The sequence below is a fragment of the Oncorhynchus nerka genome, linkage group LG12, assembly GCF_034236695.1.
Source record: "Oncorhynchus nerka isolate Pitt River linkage group LG12, Oner_Uvic_2.0, whole genome shotgun sequence".
Lineage (NCBI taxonomy): Eukaryota > Metazoa > Chordata > Actinopteri > Salmoniformes > Salmonidae > Oncorhynchus > Oncorhynchus nerka.
In genome coordinates this window covers 45,537,388-45,559,653 of record NC_088407.1, presented here as the reverse complement: position 1 = coordinate 45,559,653, position 22,266 = coordinate 45,537,388, and the positions used below count along the sequence as shown (strand labels likewise).

General features: G+C 44.0%; 1 protein-coding gene across 1 annotated transcript in view; it reads right to left on the bottom strand.

Moving 5' to 3' along the window:
• LOC115138781 (MAM domain-containing glycosylphosphatidylinositol anchor protein 1-like) overlaps positions 1-22,266 on the bottom strand; it is a 324,659-nt gene that overhangs the window by 76,142 nt on the left and 226,251 nt on the right. The window contains exons 10-11 of the mRNA XM_065025612.1: positions 1,344-1,610; positions 704-852 (exon numbers count right to left, since the gene is read on the bottom strand). Coding sequence (XP_064881684.1) covers positions 704-852; positions 1,344-1,610 — 416 coding nt within the window. The remainder of the gene's footprint in view (positions 1-703; positions 853-1,343; positions 1,611-22,266) is intronic.

The following is a 22,266-nucleotide window of genomic DNA, read 5'->3' as shown; positions in this document are numbered from 1 at the left end:
CATGCAATGTCATGACGTATCACCTTCAAGACAGGAAATACATTAACGTATAATACATTTAAGATTACATTTACATATAGAACTAAACACTCTCAGATGTGTTTCCCATATTCCAACAACCAAAAGTTAGGGGGGAGGTTCATTTTTCATCACAGGCTTTAAAACCTGTTGTAACTACCCATTCCGTGTCCGGGATCGTTGTCATCATCTGACACTAGTTAGCATAACGCAACAGACATAAATATTACTAGAAAATATTCCTATTCATGAAATCTCAAGTGAAATATATTCACTGCTCAATAGGGACGCATCGGAACGCAGAGCTTTCAAAACATGAGTCACTTCCGGATTGGATTTTTCTCAGGCTTTCGCCTGCAATATCAGTTATGTTATACTCACAGACAATATTTTTACAGTTTTAGAAACTTTAGAGTGTTTTCTATCCCAAGCTGTCAATTATATGCATATTCTAGCATCTTGTCCTGACAAAATAGCCTGTTTACTCTGGGAACGTTATTTTTCCAAAAATGAAAATACTGCCCCCTAGTTACAAGAAGTTTTAAGAGAAAGGGAGAAAGGAGAATAAAGGAAGGAGATGGGGAATATGAAGGGAGGATAGAGAGGAAGAGAAAAGGAAAGGAGAATATTCAAAACCCTGTGCACATCCCTAGTGAGTGAGTGAGTGTCTGTACGAGTGACTCACATTGCGAACGTTGACCCAGTAGCCAATGATCCGGTCTGTAGCCACGGGCTCTCTCTGGGTCCACTGGAGGTTGTAGGAGAAGTTGTTGCCCTTCAGATTGCGGATGGGGTTGGGCGTGTCAAAGTAGAACTCAGCGTTATATGGACGGGCTACAGCGTTGGGGGAGGGAGAGGTGAGGGAAAGGTGAGGGAGGGAGAGAGGGAGAAGAACAGGGGGAAGGAGAGAGGGGGAGAGTTAGTTGGTTGGTTGGTTTAATACTTTTATCTATTGCGTATCAGTGGGTCAGATTAAGTCCATTAGTAAAAGTTTTCAAACTTTTCATGTACTTAATTTTCAGTCCTATATTTTACACAAAGCGAAACTCTCTTTTGTAGGTGTAGCCATAACGATATACCTGCTCCCCACCTATCCAGCCTTTTTTCTAACCTGTCAACACCAAAGAAGTCAAGTCAATGTGCTAATGTATGAAATGAAACCAGGAAACAAGGTCAAATCAATTTCCAGTAACCTGGGACAATTCCATTTCAATTTAGCCCATTCAGGAAGTATATGGAAATTCCAATTTACATCCCGAATTGATTGAATTTAAATGGAATTGACCACAACCCCACCAGAAACTTCAGCAGCTTCTGGTACTCACATGAGATGTTGAAGGTGCAGGTAGAAGAGCCCACGCCGTTGTTGACACGGCACTTGTACGTGCCGTTGTTGCTGGGGTCCAATTTGAATTTCAGCTGCGGGTTCTCCCGGGGGTTTGGGGTCAGGGAGGTCAGGGGCTCGCCGTTTCGCGTCCAGCGGATGCTGGCCATGTGTGGCGGGTTGGACTTCTGAATGATGCAGCGCAGGGTTACAAACTGGTAGTTGGGCGAGCGAACATCCTGGAAAACCGGGTCCAGGACTGGAGCATCTGAGTGTAGGGAGGAAAAATGGTGTTAATGATTTGATTATGTATGCGTTATAAACGGGTAATGATTTCCTTATGTAGGTACCCTTCAAATAAAGTGTCCCCACATAGTCTAGTAGTAGAAGCAGCTCCTCTCCTAGGTTTAACTGCTTAAGGTATAGGGGGCAGCATTTTCACTTTTGGATAAATAGCGTGCCCAATTTCAACTTCCTGCTACTCCTGCCAAGAATATAAGATATGCATATTATTAGTAGATTTGGCTGGTAAAAACTCTGAAGTTTCTAAAATTGTTTGAATCATGTATGTGAGTTTAACAGAACTTACGTAGCAGGCAAAACCCCGAGGACTAACCGTTCAGAATTGTTGTTTTTTGAGGTCTCTGTCTGTTCATTGATTTCCCATTGGGAAACGATATTTCTTAGGAACTTGTTTTCAGTTCCTACCGCTTCCACTGGATATCACCAGTCTTTAGAATTTGGTTGAGGTTATTCATTTGTGCAATGAAGAAATACAGCCATCTAGGAACTGCGTAACACTGTTGAGAGTTGCGCAAGTCTTGAAAAGTAGCTTGGTTTGTTGTCTTCCTGTATTGAACACAGATAGACCCATCTTCAATTTAATCGATTATTAACGTTTAAAAATACCTAACGTTGTATTACAAAAGTAGTTTGAAATGTTTTGGCAAAGTTTACAGGGAACTTTTGAAATATTTTGTAGTGACGTTGCGCAATTTGGAAGCTGTTTTTTTCTGGATCAAACGTGCCAAATAAATTGATATTTTGGATATATATGGACAGAATTAATCCAACAAAAGGACCAATTGTGATGTTTATGGGACATATTGGAGTGCCAACAAAAGAAGCTCGTCAAAGGTAAGGCATGTTTTATATTTTATTTCTGTGTTTTGTGTAGCCGAAAAGCCTTTTTAAAATCTGACATGTTGGCTGGATTCAAAACGAGTTTAGCTTTAATTTAGTATCCTACATGTGTGATTTAATGAAAGTTAGATTTTTATATCATTTTATTTGAATTTGCCGCGCTGCATTTTCCCTGGCTTTTGGTCAAGCGGGACGCAAGCGTCCCCTATACCTTAAGAAGTTTTTAAAGGAGAGAAATATCAATATTGGAAGATAGAGAGGGAGGGAGAGATGTAGTAATGATAATAAATACATTATGTGAGCTAAAACCCCAGCCTCACAGCAGTGCGCTGTAACAGAAAACTGTAAATTATACAAAGTAATTTTTGGCATGATCAACAGTAAAATACTCTGAAACATTTTACTGCAGCATACTGGTTTAAATGATGGTGCATTGTGGGAGAATTCTCTGGGCTGGGGAAAGAATTGCAATATTTTAATTGGTACTGTAATTCCACCCCACAGAATATAGTTCCTTAAAGTCATTTTGAAGCGCCAAAAACCTTTTGACCACTAGTGGGTGCATGCTATTGTTGTTTCTGGCTTATTACCATATTTTGAGGCATGCTTTGAAATATGCTGTATTTGTTGCTCCCGTGAGTGAGAATGCTGTACAAATTTCACTCGTATGTCTTTATGGTGCCCCATCAATTGAAAATGTACAGAGAACAGAGTGGCAGCAAGTCTTAAACTTTAAATGTGACCTGTTTCAGGAAACTAGGCATATGTTGGCGGGTCACTAATTCACAGGAGAGCTGTTTGAACATAAACTTTTTCACAGAAATGCCTTCTCAAACTTTCATGTGCCTTGATAACAAATTTGTATGCCATCTGTAAATATTAATAAATTGTTAAATTATGAGCCTAGTTGGTTACGCCACAGAAAAAGTCAGCAACCTTCCCACTAACCATGATTGGCTGAGATAATGAGTGGGCTGGACATGCAATGAGATGAGTTTGGATTGGTCTGCCATATAGCACACTTCTGTCTATTTGAGCTGGTCAGTATGTGTAGGGAAGTCCTGTCTAACGCGGCTTTTTTATGCATAGCTTATTGAAACTTAACAAAAGACTAGAATATGCAAGCATCCATTTCAATAGAACATCACTGCACCAACTGTGTACCAGAATGCAGAATAGCTAATGAATTTACGAAGTTTCATTGAAATTACAGCGAGATATGGATGAGTTGTCACGTCCTACGCCTTCCACTAGATGTCAGCAGTCAATAGAACTTTGTCTGATGACTTTCATGTGAAGGGGGGTCGAATGACACCCGAAATAGTCACCACTGCCTCGAGTTGACCATGCATTCACTATGCGCGTTCACAGATGAAGGACCTGCGTTCCATCGCTCATCTGAAGTCATTCTAATTCTCCGGTTGGAACGTTATTCAATATTCTAAACAACATTCTAAAGATTGATTCAGTACATCATTTGACATGTTTCTACTGACTGTTACGGAACTTTTGGACATTTCGTCACGTTATAGTGGACAAGCTTTGTGACTTTGGAAATGTTTACCAAACGCGCTAACCAAAGTAGCTAATTGGACATAAATAACAGACATTTTCAAACAAATCAAGCATTTATTGTGGACCTGGGATTCCTAGGTCTGCATTCTGAAGAAGTTCATCAAAAGGTAAGGAAACATTTATCATGTATTTTCTGGTTTCCGTTGATTCCAACATGGCGGCTAATTTGGCTACTGTTCTGAGCGCCGTCTCAGATTATTGCATTTGTTGCTTTTCCCATAAACTTTCTTTGAAATCTGACACAGCGGTTGCATTAAGGAGAGGTATATCTATAATTTTTATATAAATATGAACTTTATCAAACAAAACATGATGTATTGTGTAACATGAAGTCCTATGAGTGTCATCTGATGAAGATAATTCAAGGTTAGTGATTAATTGTATCTTTATTTCAGCTTTTTGTGAATGCTATATTTCGCTGGAAAATGGCTGTGCTTATTGTTGTTTGGTGGAGACCTAACAAAATCGTTTGTAGTGCTTTCGCTGAAAAGCCTATTTGAAATCAGACACTTTGGTGGGATTAACAACAAGATTACCTTTATAATGATATGACACATGTATGTTTTAGGAATTATAATTATGAGATTTCTGTGGTTTGAATTTGGCGCCCTCTATTTTCACTGGTAGTTGTCATATCGATCCCGGTATTGGTTTTGCAGCCATAACAAGTTAGGGCACAAGGAGAGACCCAGATGCAGACACAGGAGGCAGATGGTTGGAGTCTTTTACATTTTTACATTTAAGTCATTTAGCAGACGCTCTTATCCAGAGCGACTTACAAATTGGTGCATTCACCTTATGACATCCAGTGGAACAGTAGTGCATCTAAATCTTTTAAGGGGGGGGGGGTGAGGGGGATTACTTTATCCTATCCTAGGTATTCCTTAAAGAGGTGGGGTTTCAGGTGTCTCCGGAAGGTGGTGATTGACTCCGCTGTCCTGGCGTCGTGAGGGAGTTTGTTCCACCATTGGGGGGCCAGAGCAGCGAACAGTTTTGACTGGGCTGAGCGGGAACTGTACTTCCTCAGTGGTAGGGAGGCGAGCAGGCCAGAGGTGGATGAACGCAGTGCCCTTGTTTGGGTGTAGGGCCTGATCAGAGCCTGGAGGTACTGAGGTGCCGTTCCCCTCACAGCTCCGTAGGCAAGCACCATGGTCTTGTAGCGGATGCGAGCTTCAACTGGAAGCCAGTGGAGAGAGCGGAGGAGCGGGGTGACGTGAGAGAACTTGGGAAGGTTGAACACCAGACGGGCTGCGGCGTTCTGGATGAGTTGTAGGGTTTAATGGCACAGGCAGGGAGCCCAGCCAACAGCGAGTTGCAGTAATCCAGACGGGAGATGACAAGTGCCTGGATTAGGACCTGCGCCGCTTCCTGTGTGAGGCAGGGTCGTACTCTGCGGATGTTGTAGAGCATGAACCTACAGGAACGGGCCACCGCCTTGATGTTAGTTGAGAACGACAGGGTGTTGTCCAGGATCACGCCAAGGTTCTTAGCGCTCTGGGAGGAGGACACAATGGAGTTGTCAACCGTGATGGCGAGATCATGGAACGGGCAGTCCTTCCCGGGAGGAAGAGCAGCTCCGTCTTGCCGAGGTTCAGCTTGAGGTGGTGATCCGTCATCCACACTGATATGTCTGCCAGACATGCAGAGATGCGATTCGCCACCTGGTCATCAGAAGGGGAAAGGAGAAGATTAATTGTGTGTCGTCTGCATAGCAATGATAGGAGAGACCATGTGAGGTTATGACAGAGCCAAGTGACTTGGTGTATAGCGAGAATAGGAGAGGGCCTAGAACAGAGCCCTGGGGGACACCAGTGGTGAGAGCACGTGGTGTGGAGACGGATTCTCGCCACGCCACCTGGTAGGAGCGACCTGTCAGGTAGGACGCAATCAAGCGTGGGCCGCGCCGGAGATGCCCAACTCGGAGAGGGTGGAGAGGAGGATCTGATGGTTCACAGTATCGAAGGCAGCCGATAGGTCTAGAAGGATGAGAGCAGAGGAGAGAGAGTTAGCTTTAGCAGTGCGGAGCGCCTCCGTGATACAGAGAAGAGCAGTCTCAGTTAAATGACTAGTCTTGAAACCTGACTGATATGGATCAAGAAGGTCATTCTGAGAGAGATAGCGGGAGAGCTGGCCAAGGACGGCACGTTCAAGAGTTTTGGAGAGAAAAGAAAGAAGGGATACTGGTCTGTAGTTGTTGACATCGGAGGGATCGAGTGTAGGTTTTTCAGAAGGGGTGCAACTCTCGCTCTCTTGAAGACGGAAGGGACGTAGCCAGCGGTCAGGGATGAGTTGATGAGCGAGGTGAGGTAAGGGAGAAGGTCTCCGGAAATGGTCTGGAGAAGAGAGGAGGGATAGGGTCAAGCGGGCAGGTTGTTGGGCGGCCGGCCATCACAAGACGCGAGATTTCATCTGGAGAGAGAGGGGAGAAAGAGGTCAGAGCACAGGGTAGGGCAGTGTGAGCAGAACCAGCGGTGTCGTTTGACTTAGCAAACGAGGATCGGATGTCGTCGACCTTCTTTTCAAAATGGTTGACGAAGTCATCTGCAGAGAGGGGGGGGGGGGGGAGGAGGATTCAGGAGGGAGGAGAAGGTGGCAAAGAGCTTCCTAGGGTTAGAGGCAGATGCTTGGAATTTATAGTGGTAGAAAGTGGCTTTAGCAGCAGAGAGAGAAGAGGAAAATGTAGAGAGGAGGGAGTGAAAGGATGCCAGGTCCGCAGGGAGGCGAGTTTTCCTCCATTTCCGCTCGGCTGCCCGGAGCCCTGTTCTGTGAGCTCGCAATGAGTCGTCGAGCCACGGAGCGGGAGGGGAGGACCGAGCCGACCTGGAGGATAGGGGACATAGAGAGTCAAATGATGCAGAAAGGGAGGAGAGGAGGGTTGAGGAGGCAGAATCAGGAGATAGGTTGGAGAAGGTCTTACAAATCACATGTGCTGAATACAACAAGTGTACACCTTACCGTGACATGCTTACAATGTTTAATAATTTAAAGGGGTAGGCAAGAAAAATGGTCGTGGACAGGCAAAAAGGTCAAAACCAGAACAGATTCCAGGAGGTACAGAGTAGCAGACAGGCTCGTACAGTAACAGGCAAGGGTCAAAACCGGGAGGGCTAGAAAAAGGAGAATATCAAAAAACACACTGGTTGATTTGACTAAACATACAAGACAAACTGGCACAGAGAGACAGGAAACACAGGGATAAATACACTGGGGAAAATAAGCGACACCTGGAGGGGGTGGAGACAATCACAGGAACAGGTGAAACAGATCAGGGCGTGACAATAGCCTAATGTTAGCTACCTAACCAGCTATTATTGAACCTATTTGGTTAACTTTAACTAGCTATGACAATCGGTTTGTATTGCTAGCACTCTATGGATTAGGATTATGGTTAATTGTTTTGCTAAACAAAAGACTCCACTTTGCCAGATGATTCCATGACCCATCAAGGTAGCCAGGTGTGTCTGACAGTGACTACGGCTATTTATTGTATAATATTGCAAAAATATTTGTGTCTGGAATTTGTCTTTCAGCATTAGTAGAACGCACCTGACTCTCCTCCACCAGTCGTACAAGGAGAATGGTCTAATGCCTCCCATCAAAAAGAGAGCTGGCCCAAGCAAGCACAGGTTAGACCTGAAGCATGAGGACTTGCAGCGAGTGGTGAAATTCATCAAATCACATGTGCTGAATACAACAAGTGTACACCTTACCGTGACATGCTTACTTACAAGCCCTTATTAACCAACAGTGTAGTTCAAGAAGAGTTAAGAAAAGATTTACCAAATAAACTAAAGTAAAAAAATATAAAAACAAACACAATAAAATAACAATAACGAGGCTATATACAGTACTGGTACCAAGTCAGTGTGCGGAGGTACAGGTTAGTTGAGGTAATTTGTACATGTAGGTAGGGGTGAAATGACTACGTAGAGATAATAAACAGTGAGTAGCAGCAGTGTTCAAAACAAATGGAGAATGGGTGTCAATGTAAATAGTCTGGTGGACATTTGATTAATTGTTCAGAAGTCTTATGGCTTGGGGGTAGAAGCTGTTAAGGAGCCTTTTGGTCCTATACTTGGCACTCTGGTACCGCTTGTCTATGACTTGAGTGCCTGGAGTCTCTGGCAATTGTATTGGCTTTCCTCTGACTTTCCTATTGTTTTTACTATATATTTTACCTCTTGGGGATGTCATTCGAAAACATAATGTTAACTCTCACTGTTATGCGGATGACACACAGCTGTACATTTCAATGAAACATGGTGAAGCGCCAAATTTGCCCTTGCTGCAAGCCTGTGTTTCAGACAGGAAGTGGATGGCTGCAAACTTTCTACTTTTAAACTCGGACAAAACAGAGACACTTGTTCTAGGTCCCAAGAAACAAAGAGATCTTCTGTTGAATCTGACAATTATCCTTAATGGTTGTACAGTCGTCTCAAATAAAACTGTGAAGGACCTTGGCGTTACTCTGGACCCTGATCTCTCTTTTGACGAACATATCAAGACTGTTTCAAGGACAGCTTTTTTCCATCTACGTAACATTGCAAAAATCAGAAACTTTCTGTCCAAAAATGATGCAGAAAAATGTATTTATGCTTTTGTTACTTCTAGGTCAGACTACTGCAATGCTCTACTTTCTGGCTACCCGGATAAAACACAAAATAAACTTCAGTTAGTGCTAAATACGGCTGCTAGAATCCTGACTAGAACCCCAAAATTTGATCATATTACTCCAGTGCTAGCCTCCCTATACTGGCTTCCTGTCAAGGCAAGGGCTGATTTCAAGGTTTTACTGCTAACCTACAAAGCATTACATGGGCTTGCTCCTACCTATATGTCTGATTTGGTCCTGCCACACATACCTACACGTACGCTACGGTCACAAGACGCAGGCCTCCTAATTGTCCCTAGAATTTCTAAGCAAACAGCTGGAGGCAGGGCTTTCTCCTTTCTCCTATAGAGCTCCGTTTTTATGGAATGGTCTGCCTACCCATGTGAGAGACGCAAACTCGGTCTCTTTAAGTCTTTACTGAAGACTCATCTCTTCAGTGGGTCATATGATTGAGTGTAGTCTGGCCCAGGAGTGTGAAGGTGAACGGAAAGGCTCTGGAGCAACGAACCGCCATTGCTGTCTCTGCCTGGTCGGTTCCCTTCTTTCCACTGGGATTCTCTGCCTCTAACCCTATTACAGGGACTGAGTCACTGGCTTACTGGTGCTCTTTCATGCCGTCCCTAGGAGGGGTGCGTCACTTGAGTGGGTTGAGTCACTGATATGATCTTCCTGTCTGGGTTGGCGCCCCCCCTTGAGTTGTGCCGTGGCGGAGATCTTTGTGGGCTATACACGGTCTTGTCTCAGGATGGTAAGTTGGTGGTTGAAGATATCCCTCTAGGGGTGTGGGGGCTGTGCTTTGGAAAAGGGGGTGGGGTTATATCTTTCCGGTTTGGCCCTGTCCGGGGGTATCATCGGATGGGGCCACTGTGTCTCCTGACCCCTCCTGTATTTATTCTGCAGTAGTTTATGTGTCGGGGGCTAGGGTCATTTGTTTTATCAGGAGTACTTCTCCTGTCCTATCCGGTGTCCTGTATGAATTTAAGTATGCTTTCTCTAATTCTCTCTTTCTCTCTTTCTTTCTCTCTCGGAGGACCTGAGCCCTAGGACCATGCCTCAGGACTACCTGGCATGATGACTCCTTGCTGTCCCCAGTCCACCTGGCCATGCTGCTGCTCCAGTTTCAACTGTTCTGCCTGTGATTATTATTATTTGACCATGCTGGTCATTTATGAACATTTGAACATCTTGGCCATGTTCAGTTATAATCTCCACCCGGCACAGCCAGAAGAGGACTGGCCACCCCACATAGCCTGGTTCCTCTCTATGTCACGCCCTGACCTGAGTATTCTTTGTTTTCTTTATATATTTTGGTTAGGTTAGGGTGTGACATGGGTGATGTATGTGTTTTTGTACTGTCTATGGGTATTATAGGTTTATGGGGTTGATTACCATCTAGGTGTTTATGGATGTCTATGGTTGCCTAGATTGGTTCTCAATTAGAGGCAGCTGTTTAACGTTGTCTCTGATTGGGAACCATATTTAAGGCAGCCGTCTTCTTTGGGTATTTCGTGGCTTATTATCTATGTCTATGTCTAGTTGCCTGTGTCTGCACATTTAGATTATATAGCGTCACGTTCGTTTGTTGTTTTGTAAGGTTATTTCAGTGTTCTTTCTTCATTAAATATAGAATAAGTATTCATATCACGCTGCGCCTTGGTCTCCTTACTTCGACGATCGTGACAGAATAACCCACCACCAAAGGACCAAGCAGCGTGGTAAAAGGCAGCAGCAGCGATCGCAGGACTCATGGACTTGGGAGGAAATTCTGGACGGCGGAGGACCCTGGGCACAACCAGGGGAATATCGCCGCCCCAAGGCAGAGCTGGAGGCAGCGAAAGCAGAGAGGCGCCGGTATGAGAAGGCAGCACGGCAGCTCGGCTGGAAGCCCGAGAGACAGCCTCAAAAATGTATTGGGGGGGGGGGGGGGGGGCGGTACACTTGGAGCAGTCGCGAAGTTGAGGGGTGAGTCTGAGATTGTCAAGGAGTTATTGGACAGATTGGAGGAGAGTGAAAGGAGAGTGAACAGAGGGGAGATTATGAGACATTCGAGGAGTTATTGACGAAATTGGAGGAGAGTGAAGAGAGAGCTGTTGGTTTGGCGTAGTATGCACGGCATTCGCCTTGAGGAGCGTGTTAGCTGTTCGATGCCACCTATGTCAGTTCCTCGTACTCAGCCTGAAACTTGTGTTAAAGTTCCGGAAGATTTGATGCCAGCTATACACACCAGGTCTCCGGTACACCTTCACAACCTGGTGTGTCCTGTTCCTGCTTCTCGCACTCATCCTGAGGTGCGTGTTCTCAGCCCGGTACCATCAGTACCGGTACCACGCACCAGGCCTATAGTGCGCCTCGACAGTCCAATACGCCCTGTTCCTCTTCCCCGCACTCGCCCTGAGGTGCGTGTCCTAGGCCCAGTACCACCAATGCCAACACCACGCACCAGGCTTCCTGTGCGTCTCCAGAGCCCTGTACCTCCTCCCCGCACTCACCCTGAGGTGCGTGTCTCCAGCCCGGTACCACCAGTGCCGGCACCACGCACCAGGCCACTAGTGCGCCTCCAGGGTCCAGTACTCCCTGCTCCTCGCCCTCGCCCTGAGGTGCGTGTCCCCAGCCCGGTACCATCAGTGCCGGCACCACGCACCAGGCCTATAGTGCGCCTCGGCAGTCCAATACGCCCTGTTCCTTCTCCCCGCACTTGCCCTGAGGTGCGTGTCCTCGGTCCAGTACCACCAGTACCGGCAACAGTACCCAGTCCAGAGCATCCGGCAACAGTACCCAGTCCAGAGCGTCCAGCAACAGTACCCAGTCCAGAGCGTCCGGCTACACTACCCAGTCCAGAGCGTCCGGCTACAGTACCCAGTCCAGAGCGTCCGGCAACAGTACCCAGTCCAGAGCGTCTGGCAACAGTACCCAGTCCAGAGCGTCCGGCAACAGTACCCAGTCCAGAGTGTCCGGCAACAGTCTACAGACCGGAACCTCCTATGACGGGCCGCAGACCGGAACCTACCACGACGGGTCACAGTCCGGAAGCTACCAGACCGGATCTGCCAGAGTCTCCCGTCTGTCCTGAGCCGCCAGAGTCTCCCGTCTGTCCTGAGCCGCCAGAGTCTCCCGTCTGTCCTGAGCCGCCAGAGTCTCCCGTCTGTCCTGAGCCGCCAGAGTCTCCCGTCTGTCCTGAGCCGCCAGAGTCTCCCGTCTGTCCTGAGCCGTCAGCCAACCAGGAGCTGCCAGAGCCGCCTGTCACCCGGAGCCTCCCCTTTAGATTAGGTTTTTGTGGCCGGAGTCTGCACCTTTGTGGGGGGGTACTGTCACGCCCTGACCTGAGTATTCTTTGTTTTCTTTATATATTTTGGTTAGGTCAGGGTGTGACATGGGTGATGTGTGTGTTTTTGTACTGTCTACGGGTTTTATAGGTTTATGGGTTGTTTACAATCTAGGTGTTTGTGTATGTCTATGGTTGCCTAGATTGGTTCTCAATTAGAGGCAGCTGTTTATCGTTGTCTCTGATTGGGAACCATATTTAGGCAGCCATCTGCTTTGGGTATTTCATGGGTTATTATCTATGTCTATGTCTAGTTGCCTGTGTCTGCACATTTAGATTATTTAGCGTCACGTTTGTTGTTTTGTAAGTTTGTTTCAGTGTTCTTTCTTCATTAAATATAGAACATGTATTCATATCGCGCTGGTCTCCTCACTACGACGATCGTGACACTCTAATTTTCTTCCTAGGTTATGGCCTTTCTAGGGAGTTTTTCCTAGCCACCGTGCTTCTACACCTGCATTGCTTGCTGTTTGGGGTTTTAGGCTGGGTTTCTGTACAGCACTTTGAGATATCCGCTGATGTACAAAGGGCTATGTAAATCATTTTGATTTGATAGTATATAGGTCCTGGATGGCAGGAAGCTTGGCCCAAGTGATGTACTGCACCACTCAGGAGGCTCCATTCAAAGTTTTTAATTCTCATCAATTGCGTTGAACAAAGTATCAAAATACTAAAATACTACTCAGGTCTCTTAAAAAAATATGTAAATGTTAATAGTATTTTTTGATCACAGAAACAATGAGAAAATATGGAAAAATAAATATCTTATATTATATATATATATATATATAAATATATATATATATATATATATAAATATATTAAAGCAGCCCGTGTAATCATCAGCCAGAGTAGCCCCAATTGGCCCAAGCACCAAATAATACATTTGGGCCAGATAACTCGGAATCAGCCAGAGCTCAATCTTTGCATTCTAGCCATAAGAAATAGTGCCGAAGGCGGCCCAGACTCGGGCCAGATCCACTGTGCTAGCTGGGTTATGTGTCTGCGCTTAGTTTATTAATTATAGCACTCAGAGGCTGTGGTGCAGTGAAGCCTATCACATCACAACAATTTATATCTGTGTAAGTTTTTTCTAGGTTGCACAGCAAGATGTTTATGAGCAATTTAGAGCAAACCAAAATGGCTTCGGTCAACTTGAGCTAGCTATCCTACAGACCTTAGCCAGCTAACTAGCTAGGTTAGCTAAGTTTACATAAACTTAGGTAGGAGTCATTAAAACCTGTTTTTCAACCAAATTTCTAATAGTACGCAAGTATAAACACCATGGGACCATGCAGCTGTCATACCGCTCAGGAAGGAGAAGCGTTCTGTCTCCTAGAGATGAACGTACTTTGGTGCGAAAAGTGTAAATCAATCCCAGAACAACAGCAAAGGACCTTGTGAAGATGCTGGAGGAAACAGTATCTATATCCACAGTAAAACAATATCTATATACCTATATCGACATAACCTGCTCAGCAAGGAAGAAGCCACTGCTCCAAACTCGCCATAACAAAAGCCAGACTAAGGTTTGCAACTGCACATGGGGACAAAGATTGTACATTTTGGATAAATGTCCTCTGGTCTGATGAAATAAAAATAGAACTGTTTGGCCATAATGACCATCGTTATGTTTGGAGGAAAAAGGGGGAGGCTTGCAAGCCGAAGAATACCATTCCAACCGTGAAGCACGGGGGTGGCAGCATCATGTTGTGGGGGTGCTTTGCTGTAGGAGGAACTGCTGCATTTCACAAAATAGATTGCATCACGAGGAGGAAAATTATGTGGATATATTGAAGCAACATCTCAAGACATCAGTCAGGAAGTTAAAGCTTGGTCACAAATGGGTCTTCTAAATGGACAAGGTATTAGTGTGGCCATCACAAAAACCTGACCTCAATCCCATAGAAAATGTGTGGGCAGGACTGAAAAAGCTTGTGCGAGCAAGGAGGCCTACAAACCTGATTCATTTACACCAGCTCTGTCAGGAGCAATGGGCCAAAATGCACCCAATTTATTGTGAGAAGCTTGTGGAAGGCTACCCAAAACGTTTGTCCCAAGTTAAACAATTGAAAGGCAATCCTACCAAATACTAATTGATTGTATGTGAACTTCTGACCCACCGGGAATGTGATGATGGAAATTAAAGCTGAAATAAATAATTATCTCTACTATTATTCTGACATTTCACATTCTGAAAATAAAGTGGTGATCCTAACTGACCTAAGAAAATGAATTTTTACTAGTGATTGTGTTACTGTAGCTGTGTTGTTTGCTAGCTCCGCTGAACAACATTTTCCTGACGAGTGAAATCGCGCCTCATTAGCTCATTCTTATGGCTGTATATAAAATACCACTATAAAAAAGGTTAAACAAATGCAAATGCAGCTACTTTGCTGTTATTCTGGCTGCACTGTTTGACGTGACTATAAGTTAGCCGTAGATGGCTAGCTAGCAAGCAAGGGATAAGAACGTTGCCAGACAGTATGGCAATGGAACATTGAGAACGAACGACTGGGTCGCATCCATAGATAAAGAACGAAAAGACTGAGTGACTGGGTCGCTTCTCTAGCAACCCTAGATTTGTGTCGGGACTATATCTTGTAGAGGGATGAAATAGTATGAATAAATAATTCCAAAGAATGTTTTTCATGAAAATATGTTAATCATTCCTTGACTTTTCCTAAAAGAGTACATAGCACACTGTTAATAAGTGATAATTCCCTCCAAGCCGGTGGTTGGAGGATATATTGGCACGGTTTGCCGGCCCTCGACCAACACCGTGCCAATATATCCTGTAAACACCGACTTCAAGGGCATTATCACTTAACAGTGTGCTATGGACTCTTATTTAAGAAAAGTCAAGGATGAGGGGGACATGACTTTAAAAATGGCAGAGTATCTAACAAATCCATTAATATTTTGTTTAGGAAGGTCATAAAAACATGATACAAGACAACAGAATAGCATGTTTTCAGTTGTATTTATCTGTGCTTAGTAGCCAAGTCTATGGCTGTGCCATGCCAATCTATGGCTGTGCCATTTCAATCAAATCAAATGTATTTATATAGCCCTTCTTACATCAGCTGATATCTCAAAGTGATGTACAGAAACCCAGCCTAAAACCCCAAACAGCAAGCAATGCAGGTGTAGATGCACGGTGGCTAGGAAAAACCCTCTAGAAAGGCCAAAACCTAGGAAGAAACCTAGAGAGGAACCAGGCTATGAGGGGTGGCCAGTCCTCTTCTGGCTGTGCCGGGTGGAGATGATAAAATAACATGGCCAAGATGTTCAAATGTTCATAAGTGACCAGCATGGTCAAATAATAATAATCACAGTAGTTGTCGAGGGTGCAACAGGTCAGCACATCAGGAGGAAATGTCAGTTGGCTTATCATAGCCGATCATTTAAATTAAAATCAATTTGTTCATTTAGCAGACATCATTGACCCTGCCCTACTACAGTCAACACATATATATTTTACAGTAAGAATGATATAGAATATAACAGATCTTTTTCACAAATGGCTATTGCTGATTGTCACCAGTAGCCTACTTACACGAGTAATGCACAAGGAGCCACGGTTATTCTACAAACAAACTATATTTCGAAGCAGAGACCATCCACACAATTTGTAGAGTAGTTTGGCAAAAAATACTGTAAGTTCACTAGAAATCTACTCTTTCTGACAGGGTAGAGCAATCAAAAGGTCAAGCCTGCATGGACCTCTGTCGAATTCTATGGAAGAAGTGCTGGGCAGGTAGCGTAGTGGTTACAGCGTTGGGCCAGTAACAGAAAGGTTGCTGGATTTGAATCCCTGAGCTGACAAGGTAAAAATCGGTCTTTCTGCCCCTGAGCAAGGCAGTTAACACACTGATCCCCGGGCGCCAAAGACGTGGATGTTGATTATGGCAGCCCCCTGCACCTCTCTGATTCAAATGTGGAAGACACATTTCAGTTGAAGGCATTCGGTTGTACAACTGACTAGATATCTCCCCTTTCCCCTTCCCTATTTGGTAAGTTCCGTTCCCTTCTATCCACACCTATTGGATGTAGTGATTGTAGTATAATAGCTATATCTATAAAAAATAAAGTTACATAGACTGGACCTAAAATGGTGTAGAAACTATCATGTGCAATGATTCCTATGTCGAAGATGTGAAAAATATTTGTTGGTCTGATGTGTAATGAAGAACATCCTGAAGCTGCACTTTTATGAAACTGCTTCTTCCGGTTACTGATAGGCACGCGCCCATCAAGTAACTGACTGTTAGAACTGACAAATCCCAATGGATCGATGATGAATTTAAAAAACTGTATCGCTGAGAGGGATGAGACAAAGGCAATAGCAAATAAGTCTGACAACACAGCAGACTGGCAAACATACAGTAAATTGAGAAATCACATAACTAAAATAAACAAAAAGAAGAAACTATACCACGGAACAAATTATATGAAGAATGATAGTAAAAATCTTTGGAGTACTAGTTTTATTTTCTAACAACAGTTTGAATTGAGGTGTGTTCTGCCTCCTCATTAATTCACATAGAAGTAGCCCATTTCACTGTTGCGTACAATTTATGTTTGAGGCAATAATGAGCCGGACAAACAAGGTGTTTCCGCAGATCAAGAATGCAGACATTTGCACAGCCTTGCATATACTTTTCCCCCTGCGGCACATTTTCTGGCTGGCGCTCATATTGCATTCATTGTTGTTTTACTTACAAATAATAACTTTGGACATGTGTGCATTCCTATCAAAGTTAAGTGCCTTAATTTCTGTATATCGTATTGAAGGTTTACTGTAGCATACAGTATGCATGTATATGAATATAATGTATTTACAGTTTTATTCACATGTTTTCAAGTACTGGGGACAAATATGACACCTGTGATGTGTGTAAAACACTTCCTTAAAGATCTACTGATTATAATGAGCTAATGCTAAATTATTTGCCAGCTATGTGTTGCAACATGTTTGTTGACATTATACACTGTATTCTGGGTGTCATGTAAACATCTGTCAGACCAAAGATGTTAAAATTAGGTGAAGGAATGCTTCACTTATCTTTTGAGTAAAGTTCTGGAAGTAAATGAAGGGAAGTGAATAATCGTAGACGACACACTCCCTTCAACATGCAGACTGTTAACATACCAAACTCATCTAGTCTCCTCTTCTTATCTTTGGTTGACACGAAAAAACAAACATGGTGGCTATTACTTTCGATTTTTAGAAAGTGTTGTGCACAATTATGTTGAGCAATGGTGAGCTACCCCGTGACGTGATTAATTGTAATTGCAATTAGCTAATTCATATTGTGGTTTCTGTCAGCCGAGAGTTAGCTAAATATGATCTCTTGTGTTATGTCAATCTCTTCTCAGTTAAAGCTAGGACTAATGTAGCCTACATTTTTCAGTTTGGATTATTGTGTTATGCTGTAGCTACTTATGTGAATATCTGAACATTGCATACAAAAACTTTGCAAGGACTGTGTTTGATACAAAATGTTTCTGTGAAAGAAAAATATGGCCATCTTAAACACCGACCGTCAATCGAAACTAGACATTCTAAATAAGCGTTCTAATCCCACCGGTTTGAGCGTATGCTGCAGGGACCATGGAGAATGATCACACCTGTTTGTTGGTATGTGTCAAGGGGTTCAATGAAATTTTAGGCAAAAAAGGAAGCTCGGCTCCATCCTTCATTGAGGCAGATGGCTTGTTCATAACAAAACCCTTTGATATTGCCAACCACTTGACTAACATTTTGGTTGAGAAGATTAACAAATTTAGGCATGACATGCAAACAAAAAAATTGGAGTCTTCATATTCATGCATAATGGACCAAATAATGAAAAACCAGCACTGTAGTTTTGCGTTCCACCAAGTGGGTGTGGAAGGGGTGAAACAATTATCAATAAATAAGGACCTGGTACCGACAACCTGGCTACCCCAACCCCGGCCAACAGCTCTGCACCCCCTGCAGCAACTGGCCCAAGCCCCCAACGCTTCTCCTTCACCCAAATCCAGACGGCTGATGTTCAACTGAAAGAGCTGTAAAATATGGATCCCTGCAAATCTGCTGGGTTAGACAATCTGGATACTCTCTTCCTAAAATTATCCGCCACCACTCATCTGAGATTCCCAAACATTGGAAAGCGGCCGAGGGCTTCCCCCTCTTCAAAGAGGGAGACACTATAGATCCAAACTGTTACAGACCTATATCCATCCTACCCTGTCTTTCTAAAGTCTTCGAAAGCCAAGTGAACAAACAGATCACCGACCATTTCGAATCCCACAGTACCTTCTCCGCTGGTGACGGGTGCATCTCAGCCACGCTCAAGGTCCTAAACGATATCATAACCGCCATCGATAAAAGACAGTACTGTGCAGCCGTCTTCATCGACCTGGCCAAGGCGTTTGACTCTGTCAATCACCACGTTCTTATTCGCAGACTGCCTCGCCTGGTTCACTAACTACTTCTCAGATATAGTTCAATGTGTCAAATCGGAGGTCCTGTTGTCCGGACCTCTGTCAGTCTCTATGGGGGTGCCACAAGGTTCACTTCTCGGGCCGACTCTTTTCTCTGTATATATCAATGATGCCGCCCTTGCTGGGGGTGAATCTTTGATCCACCTCTACGCAGACGACACCATTCTATATACATCTGGCCCTTCTTTGGACACTGTGTTAACAAACCTACAAATGAGCTTCAATGCCGTACAACACTCCTTCCGTGGCCTCCAACTGCCCTTAAATGCTAGAAAAACTATATGCATGCTCTTCAACCGATGACTGACCACACCCGCCCGCCTGACTAGCATCACTACTCTGGACGGTTCTGACTTAGAATATGTGGACAACTATAAATACATAGGTGTCTGGCTAGACTGTAAACTCTCCTTCCAGACTCATATTAAGTATCTCCAATCCAAAATTAAATCTAGAATCAGCTTCCTATTTCGCAAAAAAGCCTCCTTCACTCATGCTGCCAAACATACCCTCGTAAAACTGACTATCGTACCGATCCTTGACTTCGCTAATGTCATTTACAAAATAGTCTCCAACACTCCACTCAGCAAATTGGATGCAGTCGTTCACAGTGCCATCCATTTTGTCACCAAAGCCCCATATACTACCCAGCATTGCGACTTGTATACTCTCGTTGGCTGGTACACGCTACATATTCGTCGCCAAACCCACTGGCTCCAGGTCATCTATAAGTCTTTGCTAGGTAAAGCTTCGCCTTATCTCAGCTCACTGGTAACCATAGCAACACCTACCCGTAACACGCGCCTCAGCAGGGTATATTTCACTGGTCATCCCCAAAGCCAACACCTCTTTTGGCCGCCTTTCCTTCTCATTCTCTGCTGCCAATGACTGGAACGAATTGCAAAAATCACTGAAGTTGGAAGTTACCTCCCTCACTAACTTTAAGCATCAGCTGTCAGAGCAGCTTACTGATCGCTGCAGCTGTACATAGCCAATCTGTAAATAACTACCTACCTGACAACACTGCATCTTTTTTATTATTTTCACCAGTTGTCATTTTCTGCAAATAAATGCTCTAAATGACACTCTTTTTATTTGGAATTTGGGAGAAATGTTTTCTGTAGTTTATAGAGCAAAATAAAAATGTAAATTTTACCCAAACAGATACCTATAAAACCAGAGAAACTGATCATTTTGCAGGTGTCTTTAATTTTTTTCCAGAGCTGTGTATTGTATTTTATTGAACTAGGCAAGTCAGTTAAGAACAAATTCTTATTTACAATGACGGCCTACACCGGCCAAACCCAGACGACGCTGGGCCAATTGTGCGCCGCCCTATGGGACTTCCAATCACGGTGGGTTGTGATACAGCCTGGATTCGAACCAGGGTGGAAAGACAGACAGAGAAATGGACAGACATAAAGGCAGACAGACACTCTCTCACAAACACAAACACAAATCCACACACAAACACACCCAGACATATTACTTAGTCCCCAGACATTTACAGTATGGTAGACAGGGTAGATTGATCTGCATTGAGTGCAAGGGAGAAAAGGTGGTATGTGTGTGTGTGTGTGTGTGTGTGTGTGTGTGTGTGTGTGTGTGTGTGTGTGTGTGTGTGTGTGTGTGTGTGTGTGTGTGTGTGTGTGTGTGTGTGTGTGTGTGTAGTGAAAAGAGAAAGTGATGGAGGAAGACTGATGACGGAGAGAGTGTAGTGTTAGAGTGAATGAGAGAGACTGGAGATGATTGAGTCAGCTAGACGGAGCGAGGGAGGGAGGAAAAGCAAAAGGGACACAGAAGGGAGAGAGGTGATAAGGCAGGAGACAAGAGTGAGAGAGCGATAGAGGGAGACAGAGTGAGATGCTGCCTAATTGATGATGAGAATAGCAATGAGGAACAACATCCATGTCATGGTAAGAGGAGCTAGAAAGAGAGGGAGGACTAGGGAGTATAAAAGAAGGAAGAGGAGAAAAGGAGAGAAGGATGGAGGAAGAGAGAAAGAGGGGAGTTCCCTTAACTATAGAGGAGCATCTTCCCCGGGTATCGATCAAAAATGCTAAATGAAGGGTACAAAAACAAATGAAGGGTACAAAACAAAATCAATAAACAAATCAATAAATACAAACCAGGAGGGAAGGAGGGAGGGAGGAAAGGAAGGGGGAATCGTTGGTTTCCAAAGCGCCAATTGCTCCCTGGCAAAGGGGTTCTGCAACTTCTACCTCACTCTCTCTTCCTCTCCGTTTTTTATTCTCTCCCTTCTCCCTCCTCTCCCTGGTTCTCTTTTCTCCTTCCATTTCTCTCTCCTTACCTCTCTTGATCACTATCTTCTCTCAGTTACACTTTATCTTCTTCTGTCTCTCTCTCTAATCCCTCTCTCTCTCTCTCCAATAAATCATTGAAGTGGACTGGTGTCGCCCTTCCGCCCCACCTGCATTAGCCAGTCTTGTAAATCTAGCAGTATCCTTCTTAGGATGTGGACGGACAGTGGATGTGGGTTGCAAGGGTTTGGAATGACAGCTCCATGTCATAGTAGTCTTTACTGAAGCTAGCATGCATTTGGGGCTAAACTAGCTTCATTCGCTAAGCAAGCTAGTTTGGGCATATCCTTTACCATGAATTCCAAACAAACTTTAAGGCCCTATCCACAAGGCACTTGTGGAGATCTGAGAGGATTGAATAGGTGTCTGCAACAACAACCCATCTAGCCTATCCAGTGGCAATTTTAGCTGGACAATCTTGGTGGGGCAAAAAAATAAATGTTTAGATGCATGCCAGCAAAGTCACTACACAACACTAAACAACACATTCATTGCACAATAACGGTAACAAACCGTGCCCACAAACTGTTAGGGCCTACATAAAGCTGTCCCAACACCTTACCACTGCTACACCTGGCTATCAGCGGAGCCTTGTCTGGGAGCAAAACAGTTCATTCAGACTCATTTACTGCCTTTTAAAAACATAGCTGATATGGCTGACTTGCTTAAACAAATGTAGTTTCTACTGACAATTGAGATGTACAAACTATGGCATAAGGGGACTACAAGCGGATAAGAGTCAATCCGTAATTTCGATTAAGAGGGAGCGAGTTAGGACAGACATAGGCAATATAGCTATTTGTTCAGCACTTTTGAAATTTACAATGACAGAACTCAGAACATGGGCCGTTCTTACAGTATTCTCCCTGTACACCACATCAGAACCGTAGGATAAATAAAGGGGGCATATAAGTTGACAATGAAATCTCCTACAATATTCAATGATTACATTTTTCTAAAACAGGCTATAGGCTACATTTGCTGGGATGTGGGGAAAAGGGACACAATTATTAGGGCGAGTCACATGGGCTACTAACAGCTTACTACACAACATACACTTAGTATTACTTTCTTAGCTACAGTATACTGGTCATATCTCCCTGGCATATTACATCATTTATGCAGTAGCATACAAGACAATTTTGAACTCACGTTGTTGTGCTCACTTCAAAGGGACAGTGGCGCAGGGGTCCTTCATGGTCAAATTTTGTCATCAAACTTTGTCATCAAAGGCTGGCATTCTATGGACTAATGGTGCTTTCAAGACAACTGGGAAATCAGAAAAAAGGTTGAATGATGATGATGTCAGAGATTTCAAGGTCGAAGCCTGAGAAAGAGGCCCGAGTTCCCAACTTCAAAACGTATTTTCCCAGTCGGTGCTAGTTTTTTGGGGGAGTTCCCAGTTGTCTTGAACTCATTCAAGTCTGAGACAACTTCCAGTTGTTTTGAGCATGGCAGA